Source organism: Argiope bruennichi, chromosome X2, assembly GCF_947563725.1.
Source record: "Argiope bruennichi chromosome X2, qqArgBrue1.1, whole genome shotgun sequence".
NCBI classification, from domain to species: domain Eukaryota; kingdom Metazoa; phylum Arthropoda; class Arachnida; order Araneae; family Araneidae; genus Argiope; species Argiope bruennichi.
Genome location: NC_079163.1, coordinates 17,887,273 through 17,913,083, shown reverse-complemented (window position 1 = coordinate 17,913,083; position 25,811 = coordinate 17,887,273). Strand labels below are relative to the sequence as shown.

General features: G+C 28.1%; 1 protein-coding gene across 4 annotated transcripts in view; it reads left to right on the top strand.

Moving 5' to 3' along the window:
• Positions 1–25,811, top strand: part of LOC129961056 (transient-receptor-potential-like protein) — a 263,627-nt gene that overhangs the window by 195,537 nt on the left and 42,279 nt on the right. For all 4 annotated transcript variants that reach the window (XM_056074861.1, XM_056074865.1, XM_056074862.1 and 1 more), the window contains exons 3-5: positions 2,071–2,256; positions 3,062–3,830; positions 19,856–20,101. In XM_056074861.1, the coding sequence (XP_055930836.1) occupies positions 3,099–3,830; positions 19,856–20,101 (978 nt within the window). In that variant the 5' untranslated portion in view covers positions 2,071–2,256; positions 3,062–3,098. The remainder of the gene's footprint in view (positions 1–2,070; positions 2,257–3,061; positions 3,831–19,855; positions 20,102–25,811) is intronic.

Here is a 25,811-nt window from a genome sequence, read left to right as displayed (position 1 = left end):
AATCTCCTCTCCAAATTTCCAAACTACACCAGTGGGAAAGCGTTTGGCCCCGACAGATTTAACGCGCACCTTAGTTAAGGAAAGGATTTAAAATAAAAAATTATCAACTTCAGATTGAAAGTTCATGAAGCTGTAAATTTCTTTTAATCTTAAAAACTATGACTTACTACAACGGAAACAATTTTATTTTTACAGAGGTGAAAACATTATATTTATTTAAAGATCACTTTGAGATGTTCTGTTATTCAATACAATTTGAATATTGATTTTTCTTAAAAGCCAGAAATATTAGGCGCCTCAAGTATTTAAAATAATGCAACTTTATGCATTGAATTTATATGAATGTTTATGCAAGTATGAAATATTCATGATATAAAGTTGAAAGTCTAATAATACTGGGAACCTGAAAAGATAAAAGCATTGACTAATACATGAATAAAGAAGGATTATCAGAGTTTGATGAGAAAAGTTTCTCGAAATGGAGTCCCCTTTGACAAGAGAAAAATCAATAGCCGTCGGAAATCGGAGACACCATCTAATCAAAATGTAAACTAAATTTCAGGATCCTTTTTCCAATTGCAATCCAAGTAAAGTAAGGATTTCTCATCTTTCCTTTATGATGAATATTTCTATCCTTTTACTGGAGCGTCTTGTTCCTATACGAGAATACGTCGATAGAAATGAAATTTTTTTACGAAAAAATAATTTTTTTAAATCATTCGTTTAAAAAGTGCTTTTTAAACTTCTTAAATTACCAAAGACTTCTTTTCATTTTCAAAATTTTGCTTATTTTTTACTGCAACTAAATTGAACATATTTTTTTTTTCTTTTTCTCATGTTTTACATCAATTAGCTAGTTAACATTAAATAAATTTCCTAATTAGGTAACACATTCTTTTTGTAAATGGATTTTTTTTCTATTCATGTGCATTTCCATTTGATAATAGAATTGTTAAACAGAGTTAAACAGAATTTTATCTTCTTATCAATTGCAGTGAATTGCTAAATTAATTTTTTTATCACTCAAAAATTTTCTTAAACCCTTTATTTTCCGTTGGCATTAAAATAAGTGGCAATAAAAAAAACATTAAAAGTGCATCTGCAATAGTAAGCAATAGATATCAGCTAAAAGCAGAAACTAAAAATCTTCAATTATTAATTCAATTAAGTTAGTTAATTTTTAAAAAAATTTCCTTTTTCCCAGATTTATTCTGTGCCAAATCTTAACTAAAAACCTAAACTCGAGTGCCAAAATAAAACTGAAAAATTGATGGTAAAATAATTAGATAAATAAGCTGCTAATGGAGTGTCAAACTTATTTTTTTTCTGTTCTATACTAATGATTATCTAGTTTTCTTGGTCCTTGGTATCCTAGATGAATCCAAATTTTTCCAAGAAGCCCCATGTAAAACTCAAGAAAATTCCGTTTTTTTTTGTTTTTTTTTTGTACTAAATAATCAACAGCTTTTTAGAGAACTTTAGGTCACTTTAAAATTTATTGAAAAAAATCTTCATAAAAAATTGTTCATGATATAATGTATGATCCTGTTGATGACTAGAAATTTTCTCAAATTGCGCAATTAAATCGGATACAGCTATCTTCATTTCATTTTCCACATTTATTTTCACTTTATGTCAGCAATTACCAAAAACCTAGCAACACACATATAAGAAGCAACAAATGGAATTAAAATTCTGTGGGCTTTAGGATCGTCTATAATACCTCTCTGAGTCCCAAGAAAATCATGATTGCTTTGTGCGCTCACTTTAGGAACATTTTTTGTTATACAAGAGGACTAAGATTTGCGTGTTAATAAAACAGCTGCTCGTATTAATTTATTAGAACTCAAAAACCAATTTAGAATCAATTTTTATAATCTGAGCTATTTTTAACAGTTATCATCATTTTATAAGTTAACAGTTAACGCCAATCAATTAGCAGTTATCATCATCATCTTAATATTGAAACTGCTGCTATAATGATCATAATTATTTCTAGATTTAAATTATATAGTTTAACATGTAAAATAATAAAAAATTATTAATATTTTCTTATTTCTTTCTTTCTAGAATTCTTTTAACTTCAGTAGATGATTCAAGTTTACCCAAATAATGGATCTTACTCGTAAAGGTTCATTCTCCAAACCATACAGAAGAATATTTCGTTATAAGAATTGCATTCAATTGAATTTTTCCAAAAGCAATGGATCATGATGCTGCTCAAACTTTCATCCTTAAGAACTTAAGAAGGATAAGGTAAGAATAATTCATTGTTGTTAAAATTGTTAAATGGAGCTCATATATAAGTAGCATGATTTTTTTATCCCAGAAGACATCAGAGCATGATCACAAAATGATTTAAAAATTTCTGGTATACCATCTCAAATAATTTAATTTGAAATAAAAGCAATAAATGTAGATTCGATTTCTTCAGAAAATTATCAGAATAAATAATATTTAATCGAATTATTATATATGTACTTAAAACAATCAAAATATAGGCCTGATCTCCTAAATTAATACACATCTTTGCATTTAAAAAAAACTATTTATGTGGAAAGCTTTAACATGTAGTCCGTATATTCTGATAGCAGCTTAATGTAATAATTTAATTTGAAACCGAATTTTGTCAATTATCTCAGTATTGTGAAAACTATTAAAATACATAAGACCTGAAAAAAACCCAAGTTAGATTCATTTATAGAAGTTCAAATTAGAAAATGATTTTTGTTCAATTTGAAATAGTCCAAAATGTTCAATTTATATTCAGCTTTAATACCAATCTACCAATAAGTGACTTAGGCTATTACGTCGCCAACCATGCAAATATTTTAACAATAAAGAATTTCTCGTAACTCAAATCTCAACTCCAATTGAAGTTTCTCTGTTCTTTATCTTCTGTTCTATCTGGAGAAATTCAAAGAAGACAAACGTAAAAGTTCTCTCTTCACAACTTGTTGTAGATGCCAGTATTATCTGTTAGCTTGTTTCATTTATTTTCCTATTCATTTAATTGTTGGATATGGAAGAAACAATTTAATAGCAGTTGTTGTCTTTGCAGGTCTTGCTGGTTGGGAACTCTCCGATAACGTAATCTGATGCGTCCAATCATTTTGTTAGACAAAATGTACCAAAAGATGACCAAATGCAGCAATAACAGGAATTTGAAAGCTACTCATAATCTTCCCCATCACCGCCACCGTATCCCTATTCCTTTAGAACCTTTAAAAGACGGCCCTTCTATGGATCCCAAAGAAAGAATCTTCTTGGAAGCAGCGGAGAGGGGCGACAAAGCCACCATGATTCGCTGCCTCCAGGGCCCCAATCCTGTCAACGTCAATTGCACAAACATCCTTGGCCGCAGTGCAATACAAATAGCAGCTGACAACGAAAATGTTGAAATTGTCGAACTTTTGCTACAGCAGGAAAATGTCAAGATTGGCGATGCTTTGCTGTACGCCATTAGCGAGGGTGTTTATAAGATTGTGGAAATGCTTATCAACCACCCAAGCATTACCAGTGAGATGTTAGCAAATGGTTGGGCCAAATCTCGTCTTCCGGGTGAAGAAAGCTCTGATTATTCTCCGGATATATCACCAGTAATACTTGCGGCTCATTGCAATCAATTTGAAATATTGCAACTATTGCTAACCCATGGTGCTGTCATTGATAAACCTCATCCGTTATCCTGCACTTGCCCTAAATGCCGAGAAGGAATACATACAGACAGCCTGAGATATTCTCTGAGGCGTATCCATACATATAGAGCCTTGGCAAGCCCAGCGTGGATATCCCTAACAAGCGAGGATCCTATTCTCACTGCATTTAAGGTGAATTTGATTTAAAATAGCTTAAGTTAAATATAAGAATGAAATAAACTCCACAAATATATAATATAAGAATAAATTGAACTATTTAACATGAAAACTTCACGCAATACTTTATGGGAAAATGTTGATGCAATATTGTTATGAAGAAATATTTATATTTGATACAGAAGATATTACATATTCGTTACATATTTTATTCATTCTCCATAATTTGTGATGACATTTTGTACCATTTTTATGTCTTGTTGGGTAGATGCGGATCGGCATGTGTACATGCATTTCGCGATGAACAATTACTTTATCTACCTCGTTAATAATTACAATTTAGTAATCTACACTGGCGATTTTAACAGGATAAAAATTAGACACCTTAATTTAGCTTGACTAGCTTCATACTCGTTAAGATGGAACTTTTAATCAATTCTTCACTTGCTTCTAGTAAGGTCGAAATTTTTTTAAGAAATATTGATGACAATCCACAATTAATTTCCTATAAATATGTTATTACCTATTTTTCCTCAGCATATCATTCACCATCAAAGATATAATTCAAAATTCTCATTCAATTGTTATAAATTCTAAAAATTTCTCTTCATACCAATAATAATCTTTGTCAAAAAGTCTTTTTACAATATTTTTCAGATCGATTAAGAATCTTTTAACTATAATTATTTTTGGAAATATATCAATGATTTCAACAACTTCTGTTGACCTTATTATGAATGAATTGAACTCTCTTATTATACGCCTTTATTTGATTTGATTTCATTCTTGTTTACAAAAACGTAATTTTTATTAGATATTTTTTTCCTTCCTCATGTGAAAAGTTTTGAAATTTTGTGCACTTTCGTTATCTCTTTGACAACGCAATCATTTAATATAATCAAAATTATAAACTAATCGACTAGTTTAATTAAATTTTAATTCCTAACTAATGACGCCATCTGGTAGTGTATCTGAAAAATTGATTTCAAAATTCTCTAATGTTTATAATAATGAAAAATAAATTAAAAACCAAAAATTAGAAACAAATTATATATTTCATTATACCTATAAAAGTATATTTTAAAAATCTAACTTATTTTTCTTGGTAAATATAATAAAAGGCTGTCTGATATTTCAAAAAATGTTTAAAGCATCGAATTATTATTTCCATGCATTCAAAACGTTTCTAAATATTCTATTCCAGCGACTAATGAGAAAATCTAAACCAATTTCAATTTATTTTTTAAACATTGAAAACTTTAACAATGTTTGGGATTTTCAATGGTCGTAAACAAATATTAACTATGTTTAACAATCCTCATAACTAAAAATTCATATTCTTAATTTTATAATTAAATATCTCGACTGTCTCATTTTTTTACATTCATTGGGTGTTTGAAGTTATTCAGTAGCGCAACTTTCAAATATTTAAACACGATTCTTTAAATGCAATAATGAATAGAACATAAAATACCTTTGTATTTAAAAGTATACTGTTCTGTAAAGAGTATAATTACATTGATTTTAATTATTTACAAATTCTAATACTTGCAACTTCTTTTTCACGACAATTACGAAAGTTTGTATCGTATCTTTAAATATAAATTAATTAAATAGAATTATTTATTATTCAAATTTTAATCTTAAAACTGTTTCCAGGTCTTAAAAGGATATTTTTTTCTTTCCGGAAAACTTTAAATATAAGAAATGATTCATGTTTTAACTTTTAAGATACCAATTTTGTGTAAAAAGTAAATAAAGTACCAAGACATTTTTAACGCTATTTGTTTGTCGAGATGCTTTTAATATTCGACATTTTTAATCTTTGAAAAATCAATAGCATGCTACGCATATTTTAATTGCATAATCGCTTATTTGAAATAAAGTTTATAGTTAGTTCATTTTTAAGCTCTTGGTCGTGTTTTGAAACATTTAATTAATTGTTCTTATAAATGCAAAACTTTTAACTTATTATTAATTCGAAGATATGAAAATTTTTTGCTGAAAATTATTTACTGAGTGCTTTTGCTAATTAAGTGCGTTTCGTTTCTAAGTAAATGACTGTGAAAATATATATACAATTAAATTATGTAACTCTTTCTTAATGGAAAATAAATTCTTTTTTATGATATACAGAGAAATACTGATTTGTTAATATTTTTAATGTTATTTTTCATCAGAAACAGAAATGAAAGAGCCTTAAAAATATATATCTTATTATTTACTTGCTAATTTACCATTCGCTTCTCATGATAATAATATTTCATTAATAAAAAATTATAATTTTCTTATTAAGTATCACGATAACTTCACATATAACTTCCTTATGCTACAATATATCTTTGGCGAGAACATAAATATTGGAGATGGAACTGACCTCCTCCAATGAGCAAACCTTATACTGGAGGATTATACAGTAGCCGATGATGGCACTTAGGACTCAACCTTAGTTCCCCATTATCCGTTATAGCGACGAATTTATTCATATTAACTAGGATACTAAGACAGAGAGGAGATAGCTACTTGAGGTTGAAGTTATGCTTTACTACTTGTGAGTAAAATTTCTGTTACATACAGAATAATACAGATTGCAACCATTAGACATCAAATTAACCCTTTCTAGGGCCGTGGGAAGTATGCTTCCCACCAAATTTATCAATCTTTGTAGGAAATTATGTAGGTTGGCATAAGTTCTGACACACTTTTTTACAAAGACAGAAACTTAGATGCTTCAGTTCTTAATCTCACGCAAAATGATGTGTCTTGATTTGTTACTTAATTATTAATTAACCAATTTAATTAATTAAATTAAATTAAATTTATCTAATAAGCTAAATGATTCCCTTTTGTTATTCTAATTTCAAGTCTAAAAATCTTTTAACATAATATGACTAGAAAAAAATGGTCCTTTAAAGGGTTAATTCTTGGCTTATAATAGTGTAAACGTCACGTGAAAAGAGGAAAAATATATTTAATATTAACAACTCGGTAGGATGCCAATAAAAAATGCATTTAATGTATTAAAGTAAAAATACTTTATACAAACTATTATAATGTACAAAATTTTCTTATCATCTGCAAGTGGGCGATCCACTTTATTATGCCACTAGCTGCCCTCTCACCACATCCTTTCATCAAACAAACATCTCATCTTTCACATCTTTTCAACAAACCCCCCCACGATCTCGAACGAATCTGGTGGATCAAAGTTACTGTAAAAAAGATGTCCAAAAACTTGTGCAATTTTTGCAAGACAACGAATAATTGATTTCTCCATACCCAAGCCCTGAATAAATTTTTGTCTCCTTCCTCAATCAAGCCTTTCTCCAAGAAATATTAACTTCATCAAAATTCTTGAGCTCATACTCCCCACCGAACACTCCCTTTTTCATTACTGTATTATTTATAGTTATTATTTTGTGTACAGTATGTAAACTTTAACATTTTTTTTCTTAATAAATCTTTCCACGTATATCCAGTCAACCGAGACGGAATCCTAGAGACTCCAAGTTCAGGAATATTCTGTGATGAAAAAAAAACTGTTATTTTTAATTAAAATTAAAATATTAGTTCCACCAAACGTTTTAAAATTCCTTACTTCTCTGAAAAATTACGCGGCGTAGTATATGATTTCTAAAGACCCTCGAAAGATAATAATTTTAAAAGAATGAAGCAAATTTAACTATACATATAAGATAGCAACTGGGAATGAAAATAAAAAAAATCGATAATAATTTTATTCATTACATGACGCTGGATCGGAAGATAGATAATGACGCTGCACTTAGATCTACATATTTAAAAATAATTTATTAATCATGTGATAAGAGGGTGTTTAGGAATCATATGATAAGAGGGTATTTAGAAATCATATGATGAGGGTGTTTAGGAATCATATGATAAGAGGGTATTTAGAAATCATATGATGAGGGTGTTTAGAAATCATATGATGAGGGTGTTTAGAAATCATATGATAAGAGGTATTTAGAAATCATATAGCACGCTGTGAAAAATTAAATAGTCATGTGATTTCTAAATATTCTCGAAACTAATAATTTTAAAGGAATAAAGCAAATTTAATTAAACGTATCAGATTGCAACTCGAAGGTAAATAAATAAAATGATGAAATATCGATAATAATTTCATTCTTTAGATGACGCTGGATCGGAAGATAGATAATGACGCTGCACTTGGTACTGCATATTTAAAAATAATTTAGAGATCATATCATTTGAGGGTATTTAGAAATGATATGATACGCTTTGAAAAATTACATAGTGTATCATATGATTCCTAAATACTCTCGAAAGTTAATAATTTTAAAAAAGTGAAGCAAATTTAATTATACATATAAGATACAACTGGGATGAAAATAAGTAAAATAATAAAAAATCGATAATAATTTCATTCATTAGATGACTCTGGATCGGAAGATAGATAATGACGCTGCACTTGGATCTGCATATTTAAAAATAATTTAGAAATCATGTGGGAGGTATTTAGATTAGAGGGTATAATAAGAGGGTATTTAGAAATCATATCATGAAGGTATTTAGAAATCATATGATAAGAGGTATTTAGAAATCATATGATACGCTGTGAAAAATTACACAATATATATCATATGATTGCTAAATATCCTCGAAAACTAATAATTTTAAAAGAATAAATCAAATTTAATTAAACATATCATATGGCAACTGGGAGGTAAATAAATAAAAATGATAAAATATCGATAATAGTAATATTCATTAGGAAGAATAACACTAAATAGCAACGTTAGTTTAACCTTCTCTATTTCTGAAAAAAGCAGTTCTTAGAAATTATTAATTATTTTAATTAATTATCACCAACCCTTCATTAAAACATTCTTTATTCTTCATAGCATTTGTAAGCAAATTTTGGAGAAAATCTGTTTTATAGTTATCATTTCTATAGAGTACTAACACTAAATAGCAACATTAGTTTAACCTTCTCTATTTATGACAAAGCAGTTCTTAGAAATTATTAATTATTTTAATTAATTAGGACCAACCCTTCATTAAAACATTCTTTATTCTTCATAGTATTTGTGAGCAAACTTTGAAGAAAATCTGTTTTATAGTTATGATTTCTATAGAGTACTAACACTAAATAGCAACATTAGTTTAACCTTCTCTATTTATGACAAAGCAGTTCTTAGAAATTATAAATTATTTTAATTAATTATCACCAACCCTTCATTAAAACATTCTTTATTCTTCATAGCATTTATGAGCAAATTTTGAAGAAAGTCTGTTTTATAGTTATGATTTCTATAGATTATTTAGTCTAACTATTCATGAATTCAACTTTTATACATACAGATTGCATCATTTGTAGAAAGTATTTAAAAAAATATTCAAGCAGTATTCTGACTTATTTGTATAATTTTCTTCGCTCGCTATTAGTTTAAACCTCAGCTTTTAGAGCATCATTATCGCATTCTTAAGAGCATAATTTTCGAGATAATTTGTGCGTTTCTAAATCTTAACAAATACATATTTATCGTTCATACTTTTTGATTAATGATGCTACCACTGCAATTCCTTCAACTTCCAAAAGCCAATTCTTGATTATCTTCGTTGATAAAGACGCTGCACTCGGTACTACATATTTAAAGCATTCTTCAAAATAACCGTTATCGCTTCAAGTAATCAAGTATAGATTTCAGACCTAAATAATGAATTCTGAATATTCTCTCATAAAATAAATCTCCATAAAACTGATAATGTTGGGGAATTCACTGGGCCGGTTTTACGCTGTGCATATCTTTATTAAAGATTCATGAGGTCTGAGCAACTAAGTTAATCATCTTTACCGTGATACTTTCAATCTAATACTGCTCCTTTTTAATAACAATAGAGGCAAGGTGATACAGAGGCCTTTTGCATAAAAGGAAAGAACAAACTTATACAAGACATATTACTGAAAGAAGTTTGTAAAACTTATAAAATTGTGTATTAAAGAATTTGTAAGCATTATGTCATGTGCAAAAATCGAAGTGTTCTTTGAAAACTTTATTTTGTTTTGCATTTATTTTGGTGTTGTGTTATTCTTATGCATGAGATTTTAACTTTCATGTAAGTCATTTTTAATTTTAATATTTCTTTACTTTAAAATAGAAATATTCTGATAAGATTATTTTTCTTATTTTTAAATTTCTTAATAAATTTCGGTTCCAATTGTATTTAGAATGATGGAAAACATATCTTAGGTCCAACATTTTGTAAAATAGTTTTTTGGAATAATAACGAGTATTGCTTCCTTCGATGGGCAGCTTTTTGTAAGAGCTGTATTTGAATGTTTTCATTCGGCATTAATAAAATCTATTGCCAAAACGAAGAAAATATGTTAGAAATGCTGTATTCGTCGAATATCCTAATTATAAAAAAGCATTCATTTTTAAAGCAGGATTGCGATAAAGGCATTCATGACTTTATTTTCCTAAAAATAATAAGAGATGTTTGATCAGAAAATTGCAGAATGGTGAATACAATATTGTGAATATATGTATTAATTTTAATTTGGTTATAAAGTTATCTGTAATAAAAAAATTTCAGAGTAACATAAAAAAACTGTAGTTTTTATAGGCATCATAAGCCTTTTATAAGCACACCGTAGTTTTTATAAGCATCATAAGCATTTTATAGGCACACCGTAATTTTTATAGGCATCATAAGCATTTTATAAGCACACCGTAATTTTCATAGGCATCATAAGCATTTATAAGCACATCAACTGTAGTTTTTAGAAGCATCATGAGCATTTTACAAGCACACCGTAGTTTTTATAAGCATCATAAGCATATAATAAGCACACCGTAGTTTTTATAAACATCATAAGCATTTAATAAGCACACCGTAGTTTTTATAAACATCATAAGCATTTAATAAGCACACCGTAGCTTTTATAAGCATAAGCATCATTTCGCTGAAATTCTTGATCAAATGACAGCCATTAGGATAAGTGAACAGAGCATTTCAATTTTTATTAAAGCTTTTCAATCATATCTGATTAGGAAGTTTAGAAATATTTATATAAAAACTACTGAAATTCAGCTGCCGAGAGTTTGAAAAAGGACGATATAAATTGATATAAAATAATAATAATTTATTTTTCCATTATGCTTTAAGCATTTGTTATCATATGATTCAGCAACCATTGGACTATATAAGATACCCTTTTCAAATTTTCCATAAGCGTTAGTCATACATCACTATTACAAAGGTTACCATCAGACATACAATAACAGCCATAATATTAAATAAGGATAATAAAAGAAAATACAAATGTAATTCTTTTGTTTATTGTTTCCTTAAAATAAATCCTCAGTTATACAAAAAAAATTGTTTATCGAAATACGCTACTTTAATTTAAAATTTTCTGTTAAATCTATATATATTAAATTATTCTCTATTTTAAATATAAAATCATATATATAAATTTACTTATCAAATTACTTTTCTTTAATTTATCGTTATAAGAAAAGTTTTTGAATAGAAATAATCAATGAAAGGCATTAATCATTTTTAAGAATGTAAAAGTATTGTAGATGCGTATAATTTAAAACAATTTAAATTTCAAATCTTAAAAACAGTTCCTATTCTTGTTTCCATTATTTTTAATAATTTTTGAAACTTTAGGCCTAAATCTATGAATTTGCAATCTTTATTTATTTATCTTACCAACGAAATTTTTCAGTTTTCTATCGTTTATGAGATCATCATTTGTATTTTAATTAACTCTTCAAGTGTTTTTCAGGTATGTGACTTATAATATTGTCTTAACTATTTATCACTTCTGATTTAATAATATTACTAAGCTCCTATATGCTAATTAAAGGAATCATTTTGAATGATAATGTCCATCTAGACTTCTGATTTTCCAACTTGTCTTTATTTTACCTTCAACGTTTGACAGCAAAAGATATATTTTAAATTATTTTTATGAAAATGGAGGCAATTAATGTCATTCTAATAATTGTTTTTTTTTACTTAAATATTATATTTAATCTATTTAGTTGATCTATAAGGTACACTGAAATTTGAAGACAAACAATTCACAATAAATTATGGGTAGCTTCTAAATTTTATTTTCTTTGATAATAAAAAATAGTCTAAAATAGTCTATTTAATAAAAAACATAGTCACCAAGACGAAATACAAGATCAATGAGAAATAAAAACAGGGGGGGGGGCTCCTAACCATATGTTTCTTAAATGTAAATCCCTGATTGAATATTGTTATAGTACTCGACTTTATCGGGAAAGCATTAATTGTCGCACTGTCTTCCAAAATACAACGGAATCAATCTTTTGAGAAATCTTACTTGAACCAGTGTTTCTACCCCATTTTCTATGAAGTTATTATACCAAAAATTCACTCATTTCAAACTAAACTATAAGTAATTTCCACCAATTAAATTCAGAATGAAATTAGAGATATAAAAAAACTATTAGCTTAATGTTTCTGTTATATTCAGATGCCTTTTGTCAAATTTGCCAATACATTTTATTAATCCAAATTACTTATACAGGTTAGCTCAATCATTTATTTTCAAGTTGTATGTGATATGTGATGTATTTTGTCACAAAACGCCATATGTCGTTAATGATTCTAGTTGTTACATCAAAATGCCATATGTGTTGCTGTACGTGGTTTTTCACGTATGCCATTTTGACATAACCGTAACAATAAAGAACTATCTACCCCAAGGCGATGTTTGATTTATCTGTCAACAAACGTGCTTCGTCTGAGAAAGTCCATAGTTGTATCTATAACTTTATATATAACATTATTACCTGCTAAATGGAAATAAAAAAAAATTAGGGCTCTGTCTTTTTTTAAATTGCTTTTAGTTAATTAGGTTTTGCTGTGAGACTAATAAGAATTTAAACAAATATGCGATTATATTAAATTATATAATAATAATAAATAAGAGATAATAAATCACTCGAGTGAATCACGTTTGTGATTTCATTACAAACTTTTAGTAGTATTTTTTTTTCTAGTCCATTTTATAAAGGTAAACGTGTCATTTAGAGCCATTTTTTTCTATGAATTTTGTGAAGGTCTACATTTTATATTTAGTTTTAATCATTCTAAGAATTGTTTGAGCATTTTCCATATCTTGACGATATAAATATAATAGTATCTTGACGATATTAATTTGAGACATAAATTTAAGGATTTGTATCATGATAAGATTAAGTTAGAGATTGGCTAATATAATATAGGAAAATAAAAGCTATTTTCTTTTATCAAAAGTTTTTGGAGTCCTTACATCAAGAATGTGTCTTTTTTTTTGGAATTTTAATTGAAAATAAAATTAAATATTATGCTGTCATTTTTTAAACATTTGCATTTAACCGTAGCATCCATATATATATATATATATATATATATATATATATATATATATATATATATATATATATATATATATATATATAAGAAATTAATCAAAAATGCAAACATACAAACATTATGAAATTTCAAATAAAAATTATTTCTGAAACAAACTAAAAAAGATGCAAATGTATTTAGAAAGCGCTAATGCTGCCACTAAAACACAGATGAGCTTAACCAAATTAGTAAAAATATTAAGTTAATATAAGCAAAAAGAATCAAAAAAGAAATTATGAATGGTTTTTGGGTCACGAGGGGTTAATATTTTTGGACGAAAGTCAAACCCCTCACAGAAAAAATCCCTGCCTGAGGGTGACCCTTGAGAAATCTTCAGGTCGGATTCATCATTTCTTTTTCTTTTTTTTATTCTTTTTGATTATATTAACTTAATATCTTTACTAATTAGGTTATATATTTATATACAGAGAGAGAGAGAGATGGAGAAAAATAGTTCTTTTATATTGCTTGAGAAACTCTATTTTTTAATAGCTGCAAGAGTATTTTAGCTTTTGTAAATACATTATCTAATTTTAAGTTATTTCTTGGAATTCTTGATTTTAAAGAGAATATTTACTATAAAATATCTAACTCTAACTAACACCCACTACAAAATAAAGCAATGTTGTAATCAACTAGCATGTAATTTATGTGTAAAACAGACTTTAAAAACAAAAATATTGTAATTTGTTTAAAAGCTAACAAAAACAAAATAATTTTCAGAATAATTATATTAGACGACGGCTGACAAAACTGTAAGAATAAGCTTTGTTTTCCTCCCAAAACATAATTACATGAGAACATTTTCTCACTTCTTAATTCAGTACAAATTTTTCTGTCATGAATAGAGCAGCAAAATAATCGTGTCTTTGGGAATTCGTTCAGATGTCTCGAGGCTGTTTTAAAATTGTTGTACAGAAAACAAATCCATAAGTTAATTTGCTTAGTAATTTATTCAGAAACATAGCACTGGTGGAAATTGGTGTGTTTATTATTTAAATGATTTGTAGTCATATGAAATTAAATCTGTCTCAAATGAAACGGGAAGAGAAAATTATTTAAGGAACTAAAAGCTAATAGTCCAAATTGGCTGCTAATTCAATATTCAAAAGAATTCAAGTATAGCAGAAATATATGTAATAAAATTACACAACATTCACAGAAAAATGAGTATAACAGAGATATAAATCTAAATGTACCAATGAAAAAAGATGTAAAGTTCAAATCAAGGCAAAGAGTAATTTTACACATTGAGAACATATTTTTAACTTATAGAATATATTCTAGATTAATTGTATTATATATTCAACACAAATAGTGCTTTTTCGCAATCTTTTATTGAACTTGTGTCAGTGTTTGTGAGGGGGGAATTATTTTATAAAAATTTTTACTTAATGCCTAATATGTTAAATCTTTGAAATTTTGTACATTTGTGCTTTTCCAATATCATTACAATATTTAACAATTTTATATCTTAATAAATAGTTAATCGATTAGTTTAATTGCATTTTTATTTCATAATTATCTCACACTTTGGTAATGAATTTGAAAAAAAAATGGTTGCAATATTCTATAATTTTCATAATAATAAATTATGAAATTAAAGCGTTGAAACTAAATAAGATAAATTTCTACTTTTAAGCATGCTAATAAAGGAGATTTTTTTGTTATATAATAAGGTGGAATTGTATATAGAGAGTACATTTGTATATAATGTTTAAATTTCTATATTTGTATATAGAAAATTGTATATTGAGAGTATATTTGTACAACTTGCATGTTTTGTTTAAAAATATAGATTAAAAAAGTTTCCACACGACAAAATTAGCAATATTCGATATATCTTCCCTCCAAAACAGTGGTTTGATCACCAGTCAAACTAGAACAGTTGATTGAAAGACCTATTCATAAAAAAAAGATTTTCAAAAGATAGTTGCAGATACTGCTCTATTCGAGCTAATTTGATTAATGTCATTTTATAATTACAATATAATTAACTAAATCACTTAAAGGATTACACCAACTAGCATTAAGTTCCATTTTATACTGTTTTTTTTTCCTTGTTTATTTAGAATAAAAAATTATAAAAGAGCGCTCCCTTACCCTGTTTAAGCAGGAGAAACAGGATCAGGATTACACAGCTAATCTACAAATTCTAAATTAATATATTTATCAGTCTTCAAACCAACACTGCTGAACTAATATCATCTATCGGAGTGACGTAATTATAGCGTTACAGAATTGACAAAATTATTAGGATGTACAGTTTTAAAGGTCCCGATTCAAGGTGTTATAATTATAAAGACATTTAAATATTTTTATTCTCCAGAACTAAAAGATGGGCACCATCCTATATATTTGTAGCGAAGAACCCCATAATAACTGTTTAAACTACTGATCTAAAACTATTTAGAAGAAAGGAAAAAGAAAAGCAGAAACTGAGGTCACAAAAAGACATAAACATTAAAAGAAGGCCCCAAGATACACTTTAAATTAAATACTAAAACCTTCAAAAAAGGGAAAACCATGTTAAAAAAAGAGAGAGAGAGAGAGAGAGAGATTATTGAGATTGCTCTAATTTTAACGCTGAGGGTACTGAAAATTTCAGCATTCAGGACGAAACCCATGTTAAACATGTCAAAAATATGGAATTTTTATAAATAATCTGTAAGTTCCGCCAAATGAGGGAATGTTCCTGGCGTCTGGGCTCTTATATTCTGCTTAGAATTGAATTTGCTATATTATTATGAAACCTAGCCACATTTATTTCTTATATTCTAAAGACAAGAAAAACTTAGACAAAGAAGAAATAATAACAAATTGTAATTGCATACATTAAAAATAATTGGTAAGACAAAAAAAATCAAATTGGAAAATTATGCGCTAATTTTATATATATATATATATGGAATATTTTAACTACGAATATCGTTAACCCCATTTATTTTTATATTTTTTAAAAGTGTTCTGTTTTTTTTTTTTTAGCTTAATAAATATTTATTACTAGTTGAAGGAAAGACTCTTACATTTACATTCTAATTTTTATTCATTGAAAAGTAACATACACCAAACAATAAAAATTAAATATGCTCAAATCAAATCAATAAGAATAAAGTAATATAATTTTTTCTTTCTTATCAATATTAATGAGATTAATGTTAAATATTTCTATCTAAACATGAATAAATCCTTTAACTATTGCATTTTTGTACTGAAAATTAAAAATTTTAATAATTTATTAATATTTTATATACTGGTGTTTTTTTTTTTTTTTTTTTTTTTTGCCATGGCTTTAGCGGCATGGCAAAGCTCTTAAGCTTAGAAACACTTATAGGAATATGAAACAAATATGCATTGTTTTTATATGAAGACTAAAAATATCCATGGAAATTATCTCAAACTGTGGATGATAAATTATAAGCTGGTTATACATTTATGAACGAATAAGATATGTTGGACAGGAACAGTAGAACAAGGCATCTTTTATATGATGAATCTGCAATAATCCACATCCCTAAGCTCCTTTTTTAATCAACTAAATAAACATGCCATATAGTGGTATGACTGATTTGCATTTATTCTAAAAACTGTTAACATATGTCTTAAAATCTGTAAACAGTGTTCAACTTGTTTATGATTTGTTAGCTCTATATTGTATTGCTTATTTGTTTTAATTATGTTCTCGTTATTATAGAAAAATAAGAGCGGTTAACAGATAGTTGTTGACTGTCCTTTGTTTAATCTCTAAATATTCATCTTCAGAAATAAAAGCAAAAAGGATTCATTCAGATTAATTCCATAATTTTATTCACAGCTCGCATCTTCACACTCAGGCTTACTCGCATAAAAAATTATGTTATACTTCCGCTTTAACCTGGTGGCTGAATTGCTTGCGCATGCTCAAAAGTGACCACGTGCATGCTCAAAGGTGACTACGCGCATGCAGAGATCAACTTCACTACATTATAAACATTATTTAGAACAGTAAAGTTATAACATGTTATTTTAAATGACTCTTTATTTCATTTTGCTTGGAAAATTCTCTTAAAGAGTTCGTTAACAAATTAAAATTTTTAATATAAATATAATTTTTTTTTAATTTTTATTTATGGATACAATTAAATAACAAAAGAACGTCCTGAACACTGAAAAAGGTTACCCCGAAGAGATGGAAATTGAGCATCTGAGTGCTTATTAATAAATTGAATTTAATACTTAAAGGATTCGCTCCAAAATTTTCCATATACTAGTTTAGAGGGTAAATTCCGCTTAATATTGTGATAAAGTGCAAGAGAATATAAGAAGAAATTGTAGTTAGCAGAAACATTTAAATGTAGAATCAATTTGTGACGTTGTAAAATCGGTACCCACTTTTTTTACCTTACCTTACTATTTAATTTGACATTTTTTCCTATTTCTAATCAATTTTTCACTTTTTTTCTCTTGTACTAGAATTTTAAATACTTTTGTAGTCTCAATGATAATACTTTATTTTAAAATATTTTTTCAATGATAATATAAGCGGCACCACCTGGTAGTAAATCTAAGGATTTCTTTTTTCAGAATTCTTTAAGAATTATAATAAATAATTAAAAACTAATGGCATTTGTTCCCGAAACACTTACTCGAATTCTCTCTATTAAGAATGTTATGCACTCATCCCACTTAAAATTTTAAACCTTGGGCACGTGCCTTGCTTGACCCTGATGAACAAAATATTGACATGAATCTAGCATTTTTATTGAATCTATCGTGTCATCTTTGGCTATTTTGAGGGTGATAATTGCTTGGCATGCGGTAAATACGCAAGTATTCAAAAATCGAATTTTATCTTGGACGCTTTTTTTTCCGTCTAATTGAAACCAATCGGACATATACTGCAGTTATAATCTCAAAATGCATACTAAATTCCATTTATTTACATCATTGTGTTTTTCTGTTATTTTATTCCCATGCATATGAAAGTACCGGTCAACAGACGATCAAACCTTTGAAAAATTTGTTTCCGTATTTGATGCGGACATTATAGAAGATAAATACAATACTGTGCAAATTAATTGGGACAAACAGATTTTTTAAGAAAATTGTTCCTTTCTCGGGGATTTTCGGCCTCAAACCGTTTTCAACTGCATTTTCTTAGAACGTGTGACTGCCCTTGACTAATCTAAACCGGTTTGACCACGTGATCATGACATGTTGAAAATTTTTCCCTTCAGTTGCTGTAAAAAGTGGTCGCTTGTGTGAATTGTCTCCTTCTGAAGTGTATTAAAAAAATGGATATCACTCCCAAGAAAAGGGCTAGAATTGTTACCCTTAGTCAGCATACTTCTATGGCTGTGAGAGATATTGCTGCAGTAATCGGAGTTAGAAAATCCAGTGTTTCTAGGATTATTTATCAGCAAAAGAATTTCGGGGTAGTGTCTCTAAAATGAAAGAGTGAATGTGGACGCAAACGCAAGACCACACTTCGAACAGACAGATTTCTTGTACGAAATAGTACAATGCATCCTTACAAAACAAGTAGAGATCTTCAGAGAGAATTATTAGCTACTGGTGTGAACGTGGATTCATCGACAGCTCGATGAAGGCTTAGTGAAGCTGGTAGATTTGCAAGGAAACCAATAGAAAAACCATTATTAACACCTGCAATGAAGAAAAAACATTTGGATTGGGATAGGAAATATCAATTCTGGACTGCACAAGATTGGAAGAAGGTTGTATTCAGCGACAAAACGCATTTTCTTGTGCAAGGGTTTCGGCCAAGATTTGTCAGGCGAAGTGGTGGAGAACCCATCAGGGAACAACATCTTATTCAAACAGTTAAGCACCCTCAGAAACAGATGTTTTATAGTTATTTTACTTCTGAAAGACCTGGAAACTTAGTACTAGTTGAAGGGATGATGAACTCTAAACAATACATTTTTATAATAGAAAGTAAAATTGTGCCTATGATGCAAACGTTTGCTGGTAGTGTTGGTATCTTTCAACAAGATCTTGCTCCATGCCATCCTTCTAAGCTAACAACGAATTTTTTTCAAAAACAGAAAATAATGGTTTTGGATGGGCCTGGTATTTCTCCTGATGTAAATCCCATCGAAAATTTGTAGAGCAATGTAAAGAGACATCTGAGTAAAATGGACTGCTCAACAAAGAAAACAATGATTGAGAATGCTATAAAAGTTTGGTTTCGTGATGAGGATATCAAAAATTTATGTTCTAATTTAGTGGAATCCATGCCAAACCGTGTACAGGATCTCATTCAAGCTAGTGGAGGACATATTTTGTATTAGATTGCTATACTGTGCATGTAAGTTTACCTATACTAATTAAACAACATTTGTGAAAATTTTTGTGTTTGTCCCAATTAATTTGCACAGTACTGTATGTGTACCAAATTTTATCTATTTAGCTTTTTACATTTTGTAATTACTATGCTCGTTTGTACTCAGATAGTTGGACAGATAGATTATCTCTAAATAGATTTGGTTCAAAATTTGATAAAACTCTAGTTTTAGTAAAATAAGTTTATTGATGTTTGTTTGTTTTTTCTGTTTTTAAGTTTGTTAAGTATATTTTGCATTGTTTGTATTTTAAAAGTTTTGATTTAATTTCAGTTGTCGTGGGAACTTGAGCACCTCGCCCACCGTGAGAATGAATTCAAGGAGATTTATTTGGTGCTGAGTAATCAGTGCAAGAAGTATTCGTGCGACCTTCTGGACCTGTGCCGCAGCACTGAGGAAGTAATTGCAGTACTTAATAGAAAGAATGAGTCGGAATACGACGACGACGAGCAGAATGGTGAAGAAGACAAACTTACCCTTTCAAGGCTCAAAATGGCCCTCAAATACGAGCAGAAGCAGGTAAGAGCTTCTTAAAGTGTTTTTGCTTTTCACCACTTTAATGGCCGCTCATATAACTTGTGTGTGATAGCCGGAAAGTGACCTCTCACACAACATGTGTATGACAGCTGAAACATGCGCCGGCTGTAAGTTCAGATGTATGTGATAGCCGAAACATTAGTATCTACTCACAAAACATGTGTGATAGCCGGAACAACTGTTAGTGTCCATTCACATAACATGTGCATGATAGCCAGAATAACTGTTAGTGTTCGCTCACTCAACATGTGTGTAATAGGCGGAACAACTGTTAGTATCCGTTCACATAATATGTTTATGAAAGCTGGAACAATTGTTTAGTGTCCGTTTACATAACGTGTGTGATAGCCGTAACAAATGTTTAATGTAAGCTCACACAGCATGTGTATGATAGCCGGAACAACTGTTAATGTCTGCTCACATAACGTGTGTGATAGAACATTTGTTAGTGACAACTCACACAACATATGTGTGATGCTGTGTGATGCTACTGTTTTATTTTATGTGTATGTTCGCACATGGTGAATTATTTCATTAATTTAATTGAAGTTTTTTTAATTAATTCTTTAAAAATATTACAGGCCTCTGGCGGTGTTTGTATAGACGTGCGGCCATTAAAGTGTCATTAAAATTAATAATTAGCTGAATGGTCTTAATACTTAAGTCGATGTCAAACGTCTAAATATGTTTTTCACCTTCTTCAATAAATCTTAACGTTACCTAGTATTCATAATTTTTTCACGAATATTATTTGCAAATTAGTTTAGAAAACGTACAGGAAATGGCTATAACATATTTTGGCATAATTACTTTTGTTATTTTAATAAGTTAATTACTTTTATGATATTTTATTTCATCACAATTTTCAGAATTTTTTTCTGGACTCACATCTAATTCGAATACCGTGGACAATGTATTAAATTTTTTGAGCGAAGCTGGAAAACATTGCAACAGAAAATTTTACCATTTCATGAAAAAATCTTTAAAAACATTAAATAATTTTCAATTGAATTTCCTTGCAAATAATGCTGAACCCTTTTTTCAAAAGTAAATATTGTTTTTCAAAAATGGATAATCTAAAAGTGCTTTAAAAAAACGAAGGGTTAAAATTAAAGATGAGAAAGGAAAATTGCATATTAGAAGGAAAAGAAGTACAATACTACCATGTATCTTCTAGCAAGAGAAAGCAAAAGTTGCTGAAGGGATCACTTACGTTTCTGCTCTGAAATCATACAATAGTCCCTCACTGAAAGTGCACCGCTATGATCTTCTAAGAAAAATGTTGACATTTTTTTTAAAGTCATTTATAGGTTATATCAACCTTTATTTTTGTTATTATCATTCCGGTAAGATCTTTAGTTATATATAGTTAGTGTTCTCATAATGATGCTTTTACGACATTTTGTATCGAAGATAAAAAGAAATAATGATGAAAGACTCTGTTATAAAAGAAAATTTTAAAAATATGGTCACAGTTTATTTGAGACAAATGATATGTTTGATATTTAACGTCAACATAATCATCAGATTTGTGTTAGATAATATAGCTCGGATACAGAATTTCTGGAAACTTAACAGTATTGGAAAAAAATGCTCGATCATATAATTAATCATGTACCCGTATTAATATTTAGAGAACTTTTTTAACTGGATTTATTCAAGGGCCATGAACTTAAAGTTATGGTAAACATATAAGAATTACAGATTTTTATGAATTTGTGAGGTTAAAATGATATTTTGAATTTTGAAAACAAAGAATTATCTTTACAATTTTTTAAAAAAATTATTTACTTCAGAATAAATATAACGGTACAAAAACAGTTTTGAGACAGGTAAAAGATGATTTTTGAAGTATGAGGAGATTTTTTTATTTTCTTACCATTTATTAATCCTGATTTTCAGAATCAATTTAAGTTAATTAACCCCTTAACTGCCCTGTGAATTTTAATTAACTCACGTAATAGTTCTACGCATTAAGGCGTTAAAGCTGAATAAACTCTTTAACAAACTTGAGCTCCCTCGGTTAGAGTGATTTGGCGCCTATTAGAATCATAATTAGTTATATGAGTGCCTATGACGACGTACCTAATAACAAAATAACCGAGAAGGGAAAAAAGTTAACTACTCTCTGATTAATGTCTAATCACTTTGCAAATCAGCACCTTTTGAAAATAAGATTTTACAAGCTCGATTTCACCACCCCGATCATATACACGATTAACTATTTCCACTCGAATGTCTTCTCTCAAGCACCATTCAAAATGGTGCATTATTTTGGCATTTTATTTATTTGTTTAATTAATTTAAATTGTTAAAAATACCTATGGAATGGTAAAAAGAAGTAGATTTATTTTTTCAGGGAACTCAGTTTAAAACACTTGTATATATTTATTTTTTGGTGTAATAAACAAGTCCATGTATTAAGTGAATAATTATGCATCGATTACTTTTCCAAGTGCAAAAGGGTTAATTTTAAGGGTTACATTAGAAAGAGTATTTCACAATATTTTTTCATGTATTTAATACAAAATTACAACAATGCTTTTAATATTTAGATTAATATAATAAAAATTATAAAACACTTCGTATTTTAGTTAACATTTTTAATTTTAAGGATCCATGACACCCCTAGACTGATAGAATCAAATTACAATTAACGTTACTAACTCTCATCGTTTTGGTCACTTATCTATTACTTTGAGCCATGCAAGGTAATTTAAAATACAGAATCAGCAATAATAATTCAATCTTTTGAATTTTAAAAAATAGTCTGACTTACTTTTTCTTCGATTTCACATTTACTGTAGATACATGTAACTTTTCATAACGTCCATAAAAACTGCCATAATCTGGAAATAATTAAATTTTTATCGAATTTTTTTTATCCAATACATTTTATCTTTAAAAATCATGCGAAGACTTCAATAAAAATATCCTTTAATGCTTAAAAGAGTATCTGAACTTATTCGAAAAATAGTCGGCGGCAACAAGATAACATGCATAAAATAAGATACCCATTCATTTTCTGCTAAGATTATGTAATTATAATAAAGGAGGGATTTTAATCTTGTTCAACATTTTTGCATTATGATGAATTAAAGAGTGTTTTGAGACATAAAATATATTACAAAAAGGGGAAAACAGCATTTTAAATCAAACATCTATCTTTATATATCTAAGAAAATTATCCTATAATATTACAATCCATAAAGGCATGTTCTGTTTTTAACAAAAGTATTAAAATATTATTATTATGCAAAAATATTTTTAAAAGCATATATTTATAATGACAGGAGGATAAGACAGCTTCTAAAATATTTCAAAATGAATTAGATTTTTTCTTTCTTCTTTATGTAGAATTTCGACTCAAAAAATATCGATTTTAATATAATTTTAATCGATACGTCTGGTTTATATTCATATGCAAATGACGGAATATTATAAATAGTTTTTGAATTATATTTGGATATATTTAGAAACCTCTCTTTCTAGAAGTTGACAGATATGTATTTTTAAATAATCGCTTTCCATTATTTCATGAAATATGTTTAGAAAAATCATGTAACAAATTTTTGGGTTATTTATTACTTTATATTTCATGTATTTCAAATATGAAATGTAATTTGTAAAAGAAGGATTAAATCATATATTTTAACTTAAGTTTTTATAGAAAAAAATGGAATAGAATATTTATTGGAAAGCATAAATAAGGTTGAGATATTACAAAGCTATTTTTGAAAGAATTCTACATCTTACTAAATATGTGCCTGAAAAATTCTGAGTGTTCTGATGAGATCAAAATAGAAATTTATTTTAAATAATCATATCTATCTTCTCATAAAATTTATGAGTCCTTATATCAATTTAAACTTTTCATATTATTTCTTTCGTCTGCTTTGATGTTTTCATAAACATGCTAACAGACTATGAGTCAGAGATAATTTTTCTGTTATAAGTTGAAAACATGCTACTTACAATGAGCTTATGTTCATTTACCCAAATAATTAAGCTTCAAATAAATTGCTTTTAGCATCATCAGTATTTGTTTTATAACCAATATAATTTTGATTAAAACTATTCTAAGCTTTTTCTGAGTCATATTATTTTGAAAATTTCCACTCCGTGTATTTGAATTCTATTCAAATAATTAGCAATATTATGTTAGATTTAGAAATTTCAATTGAACACTAACAGGAAAATAACTTATCATTTTTCATTCAAATAATAACACAAGTCATTTTTAAAATAGCAATTTTTTCATTCAGAGAAAGAAAAATTCTGTTTTTTTCCTAAATATTTTGGTTATAAAGTAATATCTAATATGGCATGTAATGTGATGCGTACAGTGTTATTAATTATAACAACACTGATATTATAAATAGTCTAAAACCGGAATAAATTTAATATCACTTAGAGCATAACATTTAGCCTTTTTTAATTTTAGTCTTAATTAAGATTATTTGATTAATATTATAACCTTTAGAAGGTTTTTTTTTCTGGATTAAACTCTTCCAAAACAAATTTGAATTTTTAAGCTGAAATCCATTATTAAACTAAAAAATTCGCTGCTTTTTCAATCATGGGATGTTTACGACTATTTCTATATCCTACACTTCTTTTAATTTTAGATAAATATTCTTCAAGTTTAAGTAAATACTTTTTACATAATTTACATATAATTTAATATATTTACATATAATTTATACTATAAATGAATTGATTCGCATGATACCACAGCTACACGCCAAACGCAAATATGTGTCATTCAACATTTAACCGCATGTTGTCTTATATTGTTCTGCGGCATCACATATTTTTTCCCCTTGGGAGTTATACGCAACGGATTACAAAATTAAATTGGTTTGACTTACTTCGCAGGATTTACATAATAATGGAATACCTCTATTACATAAAATTTTTAAGAAAATTAACTCTTCCAGATCAGAAAGACGAAATGTCTAGTAGGAATTTACGAAGGCTGAAGAGGTGTTTTTATCCCAAGTTTCGATGTACCAAAAAAAAATGTCGTGAACGAAAGGAATTTATTACCAAGCAGTATTACGAACATTATTACACTTCGATATAATTACCGTGAAGATTCAGGCATTTATCTAGAGATGCATAATCCACGATTTTTTGAATAACAAATAATATTGCTATTGTTATTTTTAAATATGCGTTCCAAATATCTGTTATTTCAATCATATTATTAATTAAAAATTATTACTTAATATTAAATATAAAATTTATTAATTGTAATTAATACTTAATTTACTAATTTAATTAACGTGTGATTGAATTAATTTATCTGTTTCAGCTTACTTCTTAAATTTTATTTTTTTTCTCAAAACTATTTATTTAATTTATTTATTAGAGTGAACCATTTTCTGGAAAAGATGAGTTAAAAATATATGTCATTTCTTTAAAATTGTTTACTTTAGTCCTATATTCTACCAATAGATGGCGCCAGGAGTAAACAGAGTACATGTAATCAAAGTCAATCATGTCACGAGCAATTAAAAATGATCTGTATGGAATAGTGCATCATCAAATACGAATATCGGTCACTCCCGTAAAATGGAGAGGTGACTTCGCACTTTCCAGTGAAGCCTCGCACTTTCCGGTGAAATCACCGATCCGATTAATTTCAGTGATATGCAATTCAATGATACGATACGATAATTCCAATAAC